Source organism: Dunckerocampus dactyliophorus, chromosome 17 (genome assembly GCF_027744805.1).
Source record: "Dunckerocampus dactyliophorus isolate RoL2022-P2 chromosome 17, RoL_Ddac_1.1, whole genome shotgun sequence".
Classification (NCBI taxonomy): Eukaryota; Metazoa; Chordata; class Actinopteri; order Syngnathiformes; family Syngnathidae; genus Dunckerocampus; species Dunckerocampus dactyliophorus.
Window position 1 is genome coordinate 5462501 of NC_072835.1, and position 17764 is coordinate 5480264.

A 17764-nucleotide genomic window follows, 5' to 3' on the forward strand; every position below is an offset into this window, starting at 1 on the left:
GTTGGGGCCCCCCCGTGGCCTCCCACTACACCCCCACAAACTCAAGCCATGTTGTGTCTCCTCCCCCAAAATCAAAATTTTGTCCATGTGTGTATTTATGAATGTTTCACAGGAAGACAAAGCATGCTCACTTTCTCCACTGTTTGATGAGGTCAGGGTTGGAATACTCCTTGAGACACTCTGTAATGTGGTCTCCAATCTTGATGAGGCATTGCCTGGTGTGTTCCAGCTGCTCACGCTCCGACAGTCCCTTCTCTGGTCGGTCAAGCTGCTTGAGTGCTGCTTTCACAGGCCGCATCCTCTCTTTACACTGCATATCCAAACACAAAATGTTACCTGTCTAGGAGTTGACATCAAACATCACATGTATGTCCTCTCCAACACAGATACTATAAAAAGCATATTTTTCTGTGCGTTTTGGCCTTAACATGTGAGCTTTCGGAAAACTGCGGCTAAGGTGAATATTTTGAATAAGTGCTGTTTCAGTGTTTGTGTTATAAGAAATGTGACATTTCATGTATTTAAATCTTATTTAACAACACAACAGTAATGAAGTGAGACTGAGAGGTGTTGATGTGATTTCATGCAGCTGTAGATTTGTAAGACACAGATGCCTGTGTGCCGTAAATTGAGGTGTATAAGCCGCTACTTTTTCTTAAACGTTGAACCCTGCGGCTTATACTGCGGTGCGGCTAATTTATGGCTAAGTTAAATCTTGCGACATCTCCTTTACTTTAGAATTACTACTGATCATTTTAATACTGTGCCGCTCGCGAGTCAGTGAGGAAACGGTAGCTCTTTCTTTGGCAGGAGCCAATCACGAGCTATGAGTGAACTCACGACGAATTTGTCAATGCATGATGGAAAAAAGTTAAAATAGTTGTGTTTTTCATTTTAAACTCGCACTTGTATTTGTATTATACTAGGTGCCTTTTGAGTGTTAAGTTGCTATGTAATAAGTTTAGCGGAGTCAGACTGTTATACTGAGTGACCACCTACAATTTCCAATCGGTTGACAAGTTCCTTGTGAGTTTTTCCATAGCTCATGATTGGCTCCTGTCAAATAAAGAGCTCCCTGATCCACACAGGCTCGTGCGTGGCAGTTGTGGTTGATTTCAGGTTTGTGATTGGACAAATTGAACAGGACAGCTAGTGAATGTATGGATGGACATTTCTGTAAATATCTGTGTTGGTGAGAATATGGACTAAGGTTAAGGCTGAGACTGTCATGTTTGAACACACCACGCTAAATGTTTTTTGGTCTAATTCTTCAGACTCCTCCAGGCCTTGAATGTTGTCTCCGCTTGCTGTTATATGGACTGGCACTTCAGATGCTTTCTTTATCCGTTCTCTGAGCTCAGCTTTGCTTTCACTCTGCTGAAAACAAGAGAAAGAGCTGAAGCGTTGTCCTTCAATTCAATATATTTCTTAACGGGCTCACCTTCTCCACATTGTCCTCTTGCTTATCGTCTTCCTCCACAGGCTTGGCTTCTTTTTTCTCTTTTGACTCCTTTGTTTCTTTTCCATCCCAACTTTCTTCCGTTTTGCATTCTTTTTTCGTTTCTTCTTGCACCTCTTTCTCACCAGATGAAGAACCATCGTCTTGCTGAACTGCCTCCTCCTCTTCTTCCTCCTCCTCCTCCTCCTCCTCTTCCTCCTCCTCGTCGTCGTCATCTTCTTCTTCCTGCTCCTCGTTGTCATCCTTCACTGTCGCCCTGTCTGCTCGGCTTCTTCTGCTTGGAGTCTTCACAGTCGCTACTTCCTCAAACTGTGGGCACAAGTCCCAAATCAAGTCAAGCTCTTCCTTTTTACGGCACTTGTGTTCTTACATGAGTACATTACCAGTACTCACCCATTATCTAACTGTTCTGTTATGTCAATTTCATACATATTATTTATTATAATTGTCATATGAGGTAGTTACGGTGGCAAGATATTTGACTGTTTTATCACATTATTACATTACCTTATTATTTTACTATGTATTCAACCAGAAGAGTGCATTTCGAATACAGGATGTGGACAAATGTATTGCAATAGATGCACAAAGGATGGGGGGGTAGGATTAACTACGCTTCTTACTACTCCTTTTGGACATACAGAACTGTGAATTGTAATATGTGATGTATTCCAATGTAACTTGAATGCATGTTCAAATAAATCAAACCATTACCATTACAGACATATAATAAATCTCAGTAGATACAGTAGACTTTCTCTTTACAGGGGCTTACCTTACAAGACCACATTGGCAAATATCCGCAAGTAATTGATACACCCACCCCTTCTGATAGCTTAACGTTCTCATCCGATTTCTGAGCAACATTTGCAATAAAAGTGACATGTGTAATTATTGACCGCATGGTGGTCTAGTGGTTAGCACTTCGGCCACACAGTCACAGTCTGGAGATTGGGAAGACCTCGGTTCGATTCTCCCCTGGGGCATTTATGTGTGGAGTTTGCATGTTCTCCCCGTGTGTGCGTGGGTTTTCTCCGGTTTCCTCCCACATTCCAAAAATATGCATGTTAGGTTAATTGGTGACTCTAAATTGTCCATAGGTATGAATGAGAATGTGAATGGTTGTTTGTCTATATGTGCCCTGCAATTGGCTGGCGACCAGTCCAGGGTGTACCCCGCCTCTCGCCCGAAGTCAGCTGAGATAGGCTCCAGCATACCCCCGCGACACTAAACAGGAGAAGCGGCATAGAAAATAGATGGATGGATGTGTAATTATCAGACTAGATTCTGTTCCAGAACCCTCTGCTTCCCTCTTCAATATGCCTCACACACTTAACTCATTCAATACCAAAGACGTGGTTATACATTTTTTAAAATCACAACAAAGTATTTTTTTTTTTGGCGCTCGAGGCAAAAAATTTGTGGGGCCGTGAATGCTGACTCACAAATATGTGGGAATGCACTGTGTATTGTAACTGTATTTTCAATGTACCTTTTCCTCCTCTATTTCATCCTCATCATCAGACCTCTTGTCTGACGGAGGATCCGAGGATGTACTCTTCATCATCTCATCCATCTGAGTCGGCTTCAGAGGTTTGCTCTTTTTGCTTCTTGGCTTCCTCTTTCGAGAATTGGCCTGCAAATACAAGGCATGCTTAGTCCAAGTGTCCATGTCACATGTTTTAAGCCTGTGCTGTAGAAAGGCTTCCATGAAGGAATGAAGAGGTAGCTTGTTGAGTGTTATCATTGCAATACAGAAAAAGACATACGGTCCCTGCTTGTTTCTGAGCTTCTCTTTTGGCAAGGTCCTTGCTCAGTAACTTGATGAGGTAGTCTGCTCTGGTCTGGAGCTGTTTGGCCTGTGGTTTCTTATCAGGGTCATCTGGTAGGAGCTGGAAAAGATCATTTTTACAACATTGTAAAGGACAATATCAACATTTGGAGCAAATCTGAAGGACAAAAAAAGGTAGTGGGGAAATACAGTGGAACTGCTTAATGGGCGCCACACACAAGAGGTGACGTCACCTCTAGTCCATTCATAGTCAATGGAACCTGAGCGACAGGGCGATTATCGCGAGTCACCGTCCAGCCAAGCAACAAGTGAAATTAGTGCATGTTAAATTCTGTGCTCGTGCACACGCTGGCTTGCGACACGATCCCAGGAAGTTGAAAACGGTTAAACTTGAGAGAAGGATGTTGGCTAAGCTGACGTCCATCATGGACAACACCTCTCACCCGCTACATGACACTGTGGGTTCCCTTAGCAGCTCCTTCAGCTGCAGACTGTTACACCCACGGTGTAAGGAGAGGTTCCGCAGGTCCTTCATACTGACCGCTGTTAGGCTCTACAACACCTGCACCACCTGAACCATGTTGTAGTCAATATGTATTCTTTACTTGCGTATCTTGCTTGCTGCTGTAACAAGTGAATTTCCCCGCTGTGGGATAAATAAAGTACAAATACAAATACTTTTCATCGCTGTCGCCCAGACGAGGACCAATAACTGGGAGTTTCATTCATTGACCAATGACAGGCTGGATGCTATTCAGTACTCTCTTTCAGGGAAACATGGAGGGAAAAAATACTTGCCGTGTCAGATTTCCCAAAACTATTCGACATTTCTAAAAAAGAATAATATAGCGATATAAAGAAAAAAGCAGCGGCATGGGAAACCTGTTGGCACCAGAGTAAACATATCAAGTATGTTTACATTAATTTACACAGACATTTATGTAAGTTCATCTTAAAAACTAGCAAGATCCAGTACTGGCAAGAGTACACGATCAACATGGGCCACTTTTCCTCCTGTGAACTACTTTTATACCCCCAAATTCCCTCCAAATCTGACAGCCAAACACTCTGGTCAGACACCTTCAATTTGTTCAAATCTGGAAATAATCTTTTCCCCTGCTGTGTCACAAACTGTCATTATTCCAAACATTGGCCAAATGTAATGTTTGTCGATTTTGACATGGTTAGCAGAAAAAAAAAAGTGTAAAAAAACAACAAACCAAACACTGCAAAATAAGAGTGTAAAGGTACACATATTCATAATCTGATTTATTACAGGGTGCACATTAAAAGTGAAGGTTTCGGAGTTGTGTGCAGGGCAGAGTTGGTTGTTGCAGTTTGGGCGAGATCCCCAACAACTTTTGCCAAGTATGCCTCTGCCAATTATTGGATTATTGATGATGGATGATGGAATGCTGTTCCTATGGGCACTTTATTGAAAAGCAGTGCTGTTAATAGCATGAAGAGCGGCTGAAGAGTTCACCAGTGAAGGTCCGAGGGACCAGTAAGGTACAACACGTATGTCAGTGATCAGTTTGCTTTTGGGTATAGTGGTTTCAGAAGTTAATATATCGTCATATAAAAAGGAAATCTCAAAGGCATCGGTGTGGTTAATAGTGCAGTTAAAAACCACTGTGCCAAGAAATAAAGACAATAAATATAGTATAAAGCCGAGTAAAAAGTTTAGTGGTGGTCAGCTAGATATGTCATCTTAACATGTGTGTGAACTCACCTTGTGTGTGAGATTGAGGTCTGGGTCCATCTTGATCATCTCCCAGCTGCCATAACCATACTCGTAGATTCCAATGAGGAGACTGGAGTCATCCTCCTTCCCCCACTCAATGTCAAAGTGTGCTGCCTTCGAGTGGCATGGAATCATATACCTAATCAAACACAAATCAAATTAGGGCAGCATAAAATAAAAAAAAATCTTGATTCACACAAACATGCAATCTCATATCAAAATAATATTTTAAAATTTTTTTTTAAACTGGAGCTGCTTCACACACTGCCGACACCTCACTCGCCCGTTCCCCAGTGAGCCTCGCTCACTCATTCATCGGCTTGTGGAAGGAGCGTTTGCAATAATGAATGGACTTTTCTTTTGACATGTTCAGATTATGTGCATGAATGTACGGTGGAGTGAACAAGTGTGCTAAATTTTCAACTTGGTACATTATTTTCAGTCTTTTTATTCGTGTCTATTACAAAAGCTCCCGGTCAGTGGTCCTTCCCTGACCTCCCATAAAGAACGGCTGAAAGACCACTGGAATCATTATTATCTTTATCGAGGAAACCATTGTGATGGTGTTCACGTGTGCAATAAGCTCAGGTGATGCCCACAATGTTTCAATAGATTTGGTTCCATGGTCCTTTTTACTAACTTTTTTCTCTCCTCGGGGTCCTCAGGGATAGCTTTGTGAAGTGGCGCAAGCTCTTCCTCATGAGAGATAACAAGCTTGGCGTTGACTTGAACACCAGAGATCCTGAATGTGGGACCTTTCACCTTCCCTCTCCTGCCCCCTAGAGCAAAGATGTCAAACGGCAGTTAGTACCAAGTCCAAAAGCTCCCAGCAAATAAATACATATGACATGTCACAGCAACAGGACAAAACAAGGTTTGCATCAGCCAAACAGAGAATTTCTTAAGATACCAGAGCTTCTTTCTGGTCCACAGGGGTTTTCTCGTAGTGTTCTCAAACAGCCGTTGTGAACGGTTTCAGCCAAGCGTTTCAGGTCATGTTCAGACTTATCCACAAGTTCGGCATCACGAGCAATAGCATCCAACCTGGGTGGATGCAAAAACAACAGAATTAAATAGGGCTGTAACAGTATGCCTATTTGTATCAAACCGTTTGATACGCGACTTAGGTTCGGCACTATGGAATCACAGGAATGCCAAAATTAAAAGAGAATACGTGCGGAAATACAAAGAGAATCAATAATACAAAAATATACAAATGTGGAAATACAAAGAGAATCAATAAAAAAACAACAACTAATGTAGTCATATTTTTTACTGTACTGTTTTTGTTTTTTTCTGTATTGTCTTTGTTTTTTCCAATTTGCCGTTGTTTTTCCTGTTTTGTATTTGTCTTTTCCACTTGCGTTTTGTCATTGCATTTGATAATACCATGCAAATGCGGAAGAATGACCCGCCCACAGAAATTCAAAAGTAAACGGGGGAAATTTAAATAAGATAAAATAAGGCATTTACCTCTTAAAGATTGCGCCACACAGCTTCATCCATATCTGCATTCATCAACGCAGATATAGCCTTTAAAAGACTTTAAAGACTTTTTTTTATCAAAACTTTCCATGACATTTTCCACCAACCGAGCAATTGCTCATAATTCTCATTGAACACCTCTCTTCTCAATTCGTCCACCATATTTAAATTTCCCCGTTTACTTATGATAAACATGTATTTGCGTCTACTTTCCGTCCGTGACATTATTTCCGGGCTCCTGAGTTTCCTTAACTACATAGCCACTGCAAGCAGAAATCGTGTAATCACGTATGGACTAGTCATCATCCTGGCAGAATGACCCGCCTACATCATTTGCATGGTATTACCAAATGCAAATGCAACGCAAGTGGAAAAGACAAATACAAAACAGTAAAAACAAGGGCAAATTGGAAAAAACAAATACAATACAGAAAAAACAAAGACAAAATAGTAAAAAAATGACTACATTTGTATATTTTTTTTATTAGTGATTCTCTTTGTATTTCCACATTTGTATATTTTTGTATTATTGATTCTCATTGTATTTCCACACGTATTCCCTTTTAATTTTGGCACTCCTGTGATTCCATACGGCACAACCCTGTACCGTTTTATTTTAAGTCAGCCTAAGAATAGCCTTAAAATATCTATTAGTTGCCTGGCAGAAATCTGAGTGACTGATCGGTGCACGTGCCAGTGAATTTCCACCTCCAATTTATTCACAACATGGCAAGGGAGACTGACGAGGTAGAAGAATTCGATTATTAATAATGAATGTAATTATTAATAAATAATTCAATTATTTTTTGGGTTATTAGCTTAGCCTTCTGACTGTCATGCAAATACAGGCGAGTGTCCATATGGCTGCGTTAGCAGCCGTTTGACTGATAACACCGTGAGCCTCGAAAACTCACCACACTCCGCCACGTGTTTGTTCTTCAAATGCTGTATTAAAGCTTTTTAACGTGCTACCCCCGCAAGATAGTTTTAGTTTGTGGCATGTGTTGGTAGTTAAGTTCCACACGGCAGATATGATTGTTTTTGTTTGGCACGCCTGTGCACTGTGAAGGAAAGTGGGAGAAGCACAACGCCTAAGATGTTAGTTAAGGCAAGACACTACCACTGCATGAACAGCTGCGGGCTGCAATAGTACTAGCCATAGGTGGTCGGCCTTGAAAGGCATTTATCGCCATATGCCGTTCACATGATTTTTCACGGCAGATACTGATTGGTCGCCGATCGATCAGAACAATTCCTAATGCTAACGCAACTAAAGTGACACCACGCGAGTTTGAACGTTGCTGGTACGGCTACAAAGACAAATCTGGTGCAAACTTCCATTTCGTCATGGTATAAAAAGAGAGTTTCCCTGTCCATTCTGGGAATCATTCACACAAGTGGCTATCATGTTCAAGTGCCATTTAACAACACTGCTATCTTTTTGTCATTATAATAATTATGTCTGTCCTCAAAACATTAATTGTGTGTCTCAGTTGTTTAACATAAACACCAACAGGTTTCGCAAAGCTGGACCTCTGCTCGATCAAGAGAACAAGTCAAGCTAAAGGGCTAATTTGCCTCGAGACGGAAGATGCCGAGAGCAACAACAAAAGGAAGAGAGACTGTCAAAGTGTGTGACGAAAGAATTATGAGGCTGTTCAACTGTAAAGAAGAGGACAGACTTTAGTGGTTTTAGGTCCCAGGAGGAGGATGAGGACGGCGACGAATGATTTTTCTGGTAGGCTAGCTACTGTTTCACTAAGTCATATTACCATATTTTCACAACCATAAGGCGCACTTAAAAGTCTTAAATTTTATCCAAAATGGGCGGGGCGCCTTATAATGCGGGGTGCCGTATGTGTGTACCGAGTTCCAAAATCTGTAAGTGTTGCTGTATGACTTTTGAGCGCTCCGCTCGACTGACTGGGAGCGTCTCCTGCCGACACGCTGCTTGTATGAAAGGGACATGGATGTGGCTGAGGACGCAAAAGGCACCCCCAGTAGTTATATAGGTATATTTTATGAAACGGCGCCATCTATCCATCTGGGCAAGGACTACCGTGGCGCAGCAACATCCAGCGGATTACAAGGAAAGCTGGCCATCTTCCGCTCCTACTGCAGTAAAAACATTGCAGACAAACACTACCCAACTACATCACCAACATGGACGACGTGCCGCTCACTTTCCACATCCTGGTGAACCACACTCTAGAGGAGACCAGCACGGTAGCGATACACACAACAGGGCACGAGAAGTCGGCTTTTACTGTTGTGCTTGGTTGCCATGGTAATGGACAGAAACTGCTACCTGTGGTGATTTTTAAGAGGAAGACGCTGCCTAAAGAAAAGTTTCCAGCCGGACCAATCAAAGGGGCTGGAAGGACTGAGTGACTGAGTGAGTGATGTGTACAGAAAGAGACCGGATGTTTTTTTTCCCCACACGTGTCACAAATGAAGCAAATAAACTTGGAGCTTCACATCATTCCGGGAGGCTTGACGAAGGAAGTCCAACCGCTGGACATCGGTGTGAACACGGCGTTTAAAGTGAAGTTGCGAGTGGCTTGGGAGCAATAGATGACAGCTAGTGAACACAGCTTCACTAACACTGGGAGGCAGCGCCGTGCGAGTTACGCCACAATTTGTGAATGGATGTAAACACGGTGTTTAAACTGAAGTTGCGAGTGGCGTGGGAGCGATGAATGACAGCTAGCGAACACAGCTTCACTAATGGATTGCGGATGCTTGGGCTAATGTATCTGATGCACTGTTGTTTGAGCTTTCACAAAAGCCAGCATCATTTCTGAGGCGCCGCACGGCAACGAGACAGACTGACAACGATGACAGGGAACCTGGCGTGTTTGATGGAGAACTTGCCTCGCTGTTCATTTGGGATACAAAAGATGAGGACTTTGATGGATTTGTGGATGAGGATTGATCAAAAATAACGTGGGTACATTGTTAAATACTTCAATAAAGTACAACCCAACTCAGTTTTGCTCTCGCTGGCTTTTTTAAAAACATACAATAGCATGCATGCAAGCGTATTGTAGCGTCGCTGAGAGCACTTCCTGTTCCCCAGCGTGCTTTGCGGTAGTGTTTTGGTGCAAATGCTCTTTAAGTTACATGTTTGAGCTACATGGTTGTTAGTTATTGTTCTGCAAAAGTAGCGGTAGTGTCTTGTCTGTTTTTACGTTGCTGTGTGATGTTTTTAGTTGTGCACCATGACTGAGACTGTTATGTTGAGTGATGACCATCCTGATTTCAAGTGGGTTTGATAAACTGAATGACAGTTCTGCTAATCTATCTAAAGAAATAAAGCATTGTCGCTTCCTCACTGACTTCTGAGAGACACAGTATGTTTTAGCGTGCATACATGCGCCCTATAATGCGGTGGGCCTTGTGTATGTGTTAAATACAAAAATAGCACCTGTAACTGAGACTGCGCCTTTTAATATGGTGCACTTTATGGTCGTGAAAATACGGTACAAGCGCTGTTTGGAAAAAAGCATTTATTTAATCAAAAGTTAAAAAATGTTTCTGTGTTACATCTTCCTGTGTACTAACAACGTGGTCACCTGCGGCTTATATAGACAGATGTGCTTATATGTGTACAAATTGTTTTACTTGTTTTAAATTCAGTGGGTGCAGATAATATACCCATGTGCTCTATAGTACGAAAATTACAGTACTTATTTTTGTGTGTGGTGTTACATTTTAATAAAGTTAACAAAAGACCATTTATTTCAATACTTTACGGAAAAAAACAAAAAATGAACCGTGACTTACTTGTGTGTCGACGTACGCACCAAACCATCATTTTTGTGTACCGTTACACCACTATTGACACAATGAAAAAATATTTCACTTACCTTTCCAGTGGTCCCCCAAATTTCTTGTAACTCTTGACAAACCTGTGAAGCATTGGAACAGATGTAAACGTCAAAGGGGGAACTCAAATGCAGAAATATCTTATTAGTCATGATAGTCACCTCCGGATTTCAGCATCACTGAAGCCCTTGATGTTTTCCCGTGGAATGGTTCGAGGCCGACCACGTTTCTTGGGCCTCTTTCGATCTGAGTGAGAGTCGCTGTCCGACCCAGAGTATCTCCTGCTCCTGCCCTGCCTTCTGCCCTCATTTGCATTAAAGCTTATCTGTAAAATTAAAAAAAAAAAAGGAAATTGATTGCACCCACAAAAAAGAAAATGATAAGATATACATTGCTGGTCAAAAGATTTACAACACCTCAATTTCGCTGTAGGAAACACATTTTTAAGTGTTAAGATTGTCTTTCTCTCTTCCATTGATTTCTTGCCGTTTTTGTAGCAGCACATTATATTCTGCAGGACAATACTGTTCAACTGATGCTCAGGAGGGTGTAGTACCACAGTGTGTTCCAAACACTGCTTTTATGCAGACAGAGGATGTTGTAAATATTCCAGAAAAATTGGAACGCCTGTAGAATTAGTAGCACCAATTATCAAGGCGTCATCAACCTCCATTGCTGCAGAACAGCTTTAAATTGTTGACCCATTTTGTGTCCCTGAAAATGCCCTTTTGTATAATTCTGAAATATACCTTATTTTTCCGTTTTTGGGTAACCTTACCTTTTTTTAAACTCTGGCTGTTCACCATTTATCTTTGTACCATTTCAAGCTATTCACTGGACTTGAACAACTTGAATTACAGTAAATAACTGGAAAAACGAGGGTGCTCTAAAACTTTTGACTGGTAGCGTACTTTGATGTTTTACTGTCCAAGTACCTGTTTGGCACAATTCCTCATGCGTGGCAGCATGTATATTTCCTCCAGCTCCTTCTGTCTCTCCTCCTCCTCCATCCTTCTCCTCTGCTCTTCAGGAATGATGTCATCCCAGTTCCGATGGCCACGCTCCGAGTCCATTTCTATTTCCTCTTCATCCATCATGGAGAAGTTGGCTACCTGTATGGGTTAGAGAACCATTTTAGTAGACTTAAAAAGACCAGAGGTACCAAGAGGAGAGCGGGTGAATGCGAGCCAAAGCGAATTTTAGATAAAATGTTGGATGTTAACCAAAAAATGCACTAACCGAGTTTGACGTTAACTGACGTGCCACTGTATTGTTTATTTTGCTACATCAGTAATTGTTTTTTGTTTTTTGTTGTGTTTTGTTGTAAATAGGTCGGGAGGTGAGTCTCAGTCTATTTTGCGTGCCCAACCGGGAGCAAACAGTGACAAAGTGAAAATGTATTTTTCTAAGCCTAATGAAAAAATGAATATTTCATTAGATTAAATGGTGTTATGAATTGAGAAAGTGATCACATCAATCCTTCTTCAATAAATGTAGAAGTAAGGAGTTTGAACGTAGTCGCCGCCTCCATCTTTCCCTCATTGACAGTCCAACACACGATCCTTTCGGACATCAGAATATTCATGAGCTATTTAGCGTTGATCATTTATACAGCATTGTGAGAGGAGTAGTGAGATGACTGGGTGATGTCGTTCACACAATTCACTGCAGGTGGGATTTATAATGACTGCACACAAGTGTTGCCTTTTATAGATCTGAATTTTTTCTTTTGTCAAAAGTTTGGACATGCTTTCTCATTCAATAGCATGAGGGGTAGTCCATGTAGAGTCTCAGGTTTGCGAGTGCCGGTACACACAGTTTTGGGCTGGAATCCACACAGACTTTTATAAAAAAGGAGGCCCCGGGTCTGTCAGAGAATAAAAAAGCAGGGCTGCAACCAATGATTATTTTCTTAGTCAATTAATCTTAAGCTTGTTTCGATTAATCGAGTAATCTGTTAGGTCCTAGACGTAACACATCAATAAGTACCAAAGACAAACAATTAGTGGTCAGTTAACGGTCAGTTAGTGATCAAAGATGGAAAATTGTTGTCATTTAGAAATTTGCTCAAATCAAGATGGCAAATTTTTGTGCCATTGTTAGTAGAAAATGCAAGCAAACAACTGGCCTCGTCCAGCCCCGAAGAGGACGCTTGCCAACAGCAGTGAGTGAAATTAGTATTTCTTTATACCTTAAACTGAGACAGCAGTTCTTCTCCCACGGTGGAAGGTCCAGGATCATTCTCTCTGGTTTCAGCTCTTTTGAGAATCTCATCAATATCCATTTCCTATGGAACAAGACAAATCCTTACATGACACTACTCCAATACTATCATAATAGTATATAGTAGAGCTCTGCTATTCGCAATATCGGATCGGGACACCCATACTAATGTGTAAACAGCAAGGTGTTCTGGGTAGCATCCTGGTGGAGAAGTGTGCACGTGGGCTTCCCAGCGGTCTCCACAGTAAGTGTGGTAGCCATTTGGGTTCATACAGTAAGCTGTTGGTTTGTAATGTGTGAGTAAGGGTGTAATCAAGAGGATTCACTGCATATATTCAACAATCTTGAATCTATAAACAACTCCTCAAGCAAATTGAAGTTTATGATGACTACTTTCTGTGCAATTTAAGCTTTACTAACGAAGGGTAAATGTTAGGGTGAAAAAAGGGCACTTTGTCTCGGCCACCCAGTGTACAGGGCGCTATCCCTGCCCTATACACTGGGTCACCCCGCTCTATAATCTTGACCTCCATGGCAGCACACCGGCTGCTCAGACAGTGTGTCCAGCATGACTGCTCCTTCTCGGCCACGGTGGGCGGATGGCTCACCCCACTGCACACTCTGGTTCTCCTGACCTCCACAGCCCCGCTGGGGCTGCTCAGAGCATGTGTCCGCCTACACCTCTCCTGGCCACGGCAGGTAGCTCACCCCGCTCTATAATCTGGTGTTCCCGACCCCCATAGCAGATGGCAATAAACGGTGTAATTGTAGAGAATATAAGTGAAATTGGCGACTTTTCCTCAAAACGTAATCTAATGTTTGGATTAAAAACGCTGCCATCTCAAACATACGAGGATCCACTTTATTTTTACATGGTTGAAAATGTATTACCTGGGGTTCCTGCTCCTCGCCCTCTGGCTCTTTGAAAAGTTCCTCAGCACCAAATTTCAGGATGGCAGACAACTCTTCCTTGTTGAATGGTGCTGAACTGCATGAAACAAAACACGGTAAAAGTGAATGTGACATGTAGTGTGACAGTGGACGTTTCATACACAGGGTTTCTGTAAATTCCAACAAGTCAAATTTAAGACACATTTCACATCCATACTGGCAAAAAAGTACAAAAGACATGAAGGAAACTCAGAGGCCAGGACACGAGTTGGTTATGCTCAATACATTCTGACCGGGCTGCAAAGATACTTTGTAGTTATATTATAGCATCCTCAAAAAGCTAAACATTTAAAAGCAAGACTGAAGTTTATGTATTTAAAAAATAAATAAATACAAGTAGTGTTAACACATTTTTAAAGACCTTTCAAAATCATATTTAAGCCATTTTGTGAGAATTCAAAAGAATTTCAGATATTTTAAGGATTTAAATTCAAATTATTTGCATGTTACATTTATATATATATATATATATATATATTTTTTTTTTTTTTAATTTCATAGTTTTTGTTTCCCACTACCACCGTATCGAGATATTATCATTATCTTGAGCCATATATCGCAAATTGTATTGTATCGTGAGATACCCTGAGATTCCCAGCCTTTGTAAAGACAATATTTGGCTTGCCTGGAGGGAGCAGTGCCAGTATGAAGGACTGTTTTTCCCGTTGTGTCCATCCTCTGGATGACAAGGTGATCCAGCACCATCTTCTTCTTTGCTCTCTCAATGATGTCCTCCTCCACTGACCCCTTGGTCACCAGACGGTAGATGTTAACCTAAAAGAATTGATATTTAGTACACAAGAGTTGGGGTGAGGCAGAGGTGCTTGACAGTGATAATAATAATTAAATGCATGAGGCCCATTTCACAGGTTAGAGATTTTTATGGGTGTCTTGGAACTAAATCCCTCAAATAGCAGGAATTGACCAAAAAAATAGTAATTCTGGGTATTATGGCTTAGAAAAAAAAACAAAAGAATGTCTCATAATACTCCTATTCAGGTTACAATTATCTATATAAAAGCCAGCTTCATCTACGTACTGCTGTTGCTTACGCCAGTGTTTTCAGCCATGATGACAATGGCGAAATGATTTCACTGACGATAACGTGACTGTGACGAGCTGACTATGGCTTTTTGATGACTGAAAACGATACGTGTAACTTTTCGTTGCCGAGACTGGACAAAAACAGTAGTGGGTGACCTGTCAGATGTTGAGAATGCATGACATTTCAGCCTATTGTGCGTGTAATGTCTGTCACAAGCTAAAAAGTATTACAGGGACCTAAAGGGTCACCACGGCGATGTTCATTCAAAGGGTATAAAGGGGAGCATGTGTAACGTGTTGGCACATTGAACCATGATTGAGTGACTGGAACATGGGAGAACTGTAGCATTTTGGACCTGTCGCACTTTCCCCTGTGTCAAAATGAACAGCACACTTGACTTCTGTGATGTCAGCAGTATTCATGCAATAAAGTTGCGAGGTAGGGACACAAAAAAAAACAAACCCAACAGTATATAAACATTAGAATTTTGGCCATTGCTCAGAAAGATCAGAAAGCTTAAGTAAAGGCTGGGTGCCGGGTGCGGTTAACAAAACATTTTGAGTTTTGTTGTCGTCGTCACAGGCTCAAAGAGCTGGGGGGGGTAAAATCATAGCTCGAAGTCAGGTAAAGTCAGAGCGAAAATGCTGCTTACATGTGCTCCTCTCGCATGTGGAAATCATTCCAGTAGTGATTTTGGAAAAAAGTTATTACAAATATAGTCCATAATAAAAAGAAAAAAAAGTTCAAGAAACGCAGAGAAAAGGTGGCTGCTGAACAAGCTCCAGTGGGCAGTGATAACAACAAGCTAAATTTTCCACAAACCAAAGTTTAAATGTTGTTGGGACTGGAAAATGGAACAATAATTACCCCCCCCCCCCAAACAACAACAAAAACAAGCTATAAATGCGGTTATGACAACAAAAAATTCCTCTCAGCAACAAAGCAAGTGAAGACTTTTAAATGTCTCAAGACAATAACCAACTCGTCTTCGACAAGAGATGGAAGCAAAACATTTGCTTGCCATCTACAAAATCTAAACTGAAGTAAAACATTGCTGGACGACAGCTTAAGCAAGTGAAACATCTAACTTAATGTTGAGGCACAGCACAGAAAGCAACTGCAGATAGAAAATTATAGATGACAGCAAAATATTTGAACAGAAGAATACGGAAAAAGTCTAAGCAAATTGCTTGCAAAAAAAATCTCACGCATGCATTAACAATCCATCAAATATTAGTAGGTACTCCATGCGCCAATAAGACCAACATTGTATTTCATGGCTATTATGCCTAATTCACTGCCAACCAGGGGATCGCTGCACAAAACTAGGATAAGGAATTCAGCCAGGATATCTGGGTTATCCTGGCTCAACTTATCCGTGATCTGGTTGCACAGAAGTGGGATAGTGGAAAGTGGGATATGTGCTGACATAAGTTACCATGAAGATTTATTCTGCGGAGTTAGCCTGCTCCACATCAGGCTAAGGTTCAGGATCTATTTCATACGAATACGTTTTCAGAGATGTTAATTGCGTTGGTTAATGTGGATGTTTACGACATTAACCAGAAGGCTTAGCACTCGAGGGGAAACCGGAGATATACACGCTCTTGAAGCTACAAGCTACATTGGTGATGTGCTAATAAACCAATAGAGTTCAGAGATATTACTGTACATCGCTGTTCCAGATTTGAAGCAACAAACAAACAAAACAAACACTGAAGCAACAACAAATACCATTAACTAACTACAGTCAAACTTGTCTATAGCGGCCACTAGAGGGAGTCTGCAAAAGTGGCCGCTATAGACAGGTGGCCTCTATAGACAGGTTGGCGTCCAGTTTGAATGTTGACCAGTAGAGGAAAAAAAAAAGAAAAAAAAAAGGGAAAATAATAATAATAACAATGTTGACCAGTAGAGGGCACTGCGGACTGCTGATAAAAGTTGTACAGCACTACTAGGCTTGTTATTATCATGGTTCATGGTTTTAATCCTGAACATGCATGAGTCAAACAGTAGCACATCACATAGTACAATTCACAATTTTGCATGTCCACAAAGGAGTAGGAGGAAGCAAAGCTTATTTAATCCTACCCCTCATCAGTTTCACATCAGCTGCAATACATTTATTCACCTCTTGTTCTTCCAAGTGTACTTTGTAGGTCTACATGACAATGTAGTGCAATCATAGCCAAGGTTTTTACTTACTAAAAGGAAGCTACAGGCTTAATAACTGATAACTGATAAAATACTTCAGTTAAGTACAACCGAACTCATTTTTGCTCCCGCTGCCGCATGCATGCTAGCATATGTTTTTTTTTTTTTATTGTAGCATCGCTGGGAGCACGTCCTGTTCCCAGCCTACTTTGCGGTGGTGCAAATGCTCTTAAAGTTACATGTTTGACCAGGAAATAGCAAGCTCAAAAGAAGACGGCTTTTTTATGTGGAACAACTGACAGTTTGTGTGGATCTTGTGAATGATTGTGACTGAGCTAGGACTCAGTAATTAAAGTCTACACACGACGCCTTCATTGATTAAAAAACAAAAGTTTTTCGTGCATGAAGCTTCTACTTGAGATGGTAATTTGGCTGCTATATGCAGTCAGATATTGACCAAGGGAGACAAAATGGGTGGATGCTGGCTGCGTTGGACAGGTGACTGCTATACACAGGGTCTATAACATGTAAATTTGCTGGGGGGGGGATTTTTCAGTGGCTGCTATAGGCAGGTGGCCCTTCTATAAAGGTGGCCGCTAAGACAGGTTTGACTGTATTTAGATTTTAATTATGATGATTTCAGCGGAGCAATGAGTGTGTATTTGTGCACTACTTAGACACAAAGTATTGCAGACCACCTCTGCAATACTTTGCCACGCTTAAACTGTTTTATGATTGTGGCAGTGTTGCCTTTCTGTTTTATTTGCTTTTATCTCCTTGTAAGCCTCTATGAGGATTTCCGCTTCCGTCGGGGGAAAGTACATCACTCTCGTTGCCATGGTGAATCGGTGACTGTGATCGATAGTGGGGTCTATTTAAGGAAGCCGCGTACGTGCACTGACCTGGGATTGGTTTCACCGAGCTTGATTAATCTGCGTCCGCTCGTCCTGTTTGGGTTTTATGCAACCAATTAAGCCTAGACGCTCTTGTTTTGCATTGGCTTAACTCAGCTCAGTCATTTATCCTGGATGTCTGAATCCTAGTTTTGTGCAAAGGGCCCCAGATGTAAAGACGTTATGCATC

The 17764-nt window shown here is 41.4% G+C and overlaps 1 protein-coding gene across 5 annotated transcripts in view; it reads right to left on the reverse strand.

Annotated features, from left to right (window-relative positions):
• chd1 (chromodomain helicase DNA binding protein 1) overlaps positions 1–17764 on the reverse strand; it is a 41149-nt gene that overhangs the window by 6489 nt on the left and 16896 nt on the right. For 4 of the 5 annotated variants that reach the window (XM_054756726.1, XM_054756724.1, XM_054756725.1 and 1 more), the window contains exons 19-32: positions 14108–14256; positions 13423–13519; positions 12500–12595; positions 11244–11420; positions 10470–10633; positions 10350–10391; positions 5906–6039; positions 5636–5774; positions 4984–5134; positions 3229–3351; positions 2952–3095; positions 1442–1768; positions 1243–1377; positions 132–310 (exon numbers count right to left, since the gene is read on the reverse strand). In XM_054756726.1, the coding sequence (XP_054612701.1) occupies positions 132–310; positions 1243–1377; positions 1442–1768; positions 2952–3095; positions 3229–3351; positions 4984–5134; positions 5636–5774; positions 5906–6039; positions 10350–10391; positions 10470–10633; positions 11244–11420; positions 12500–12595; positions 13423–13519; positions 14108–14256 (2057 nt within the window). The remainder of the gene's footprint in view (positions 1–131; positions 311–1242; positions 1378–1441; positions 1769–2951; positions 3096–3228; positions 3352–4983; positions 5135–5635; positions 5775–5905; positions 6040–10349; positions 10392–10469; positions 10634–11243; positions 11421–12499; positions 12596–13422; positions 13520–14107; positions 14257–17764) is intronic. The other variant, XM_054756728.1, reaches the window with a different exon arrangement.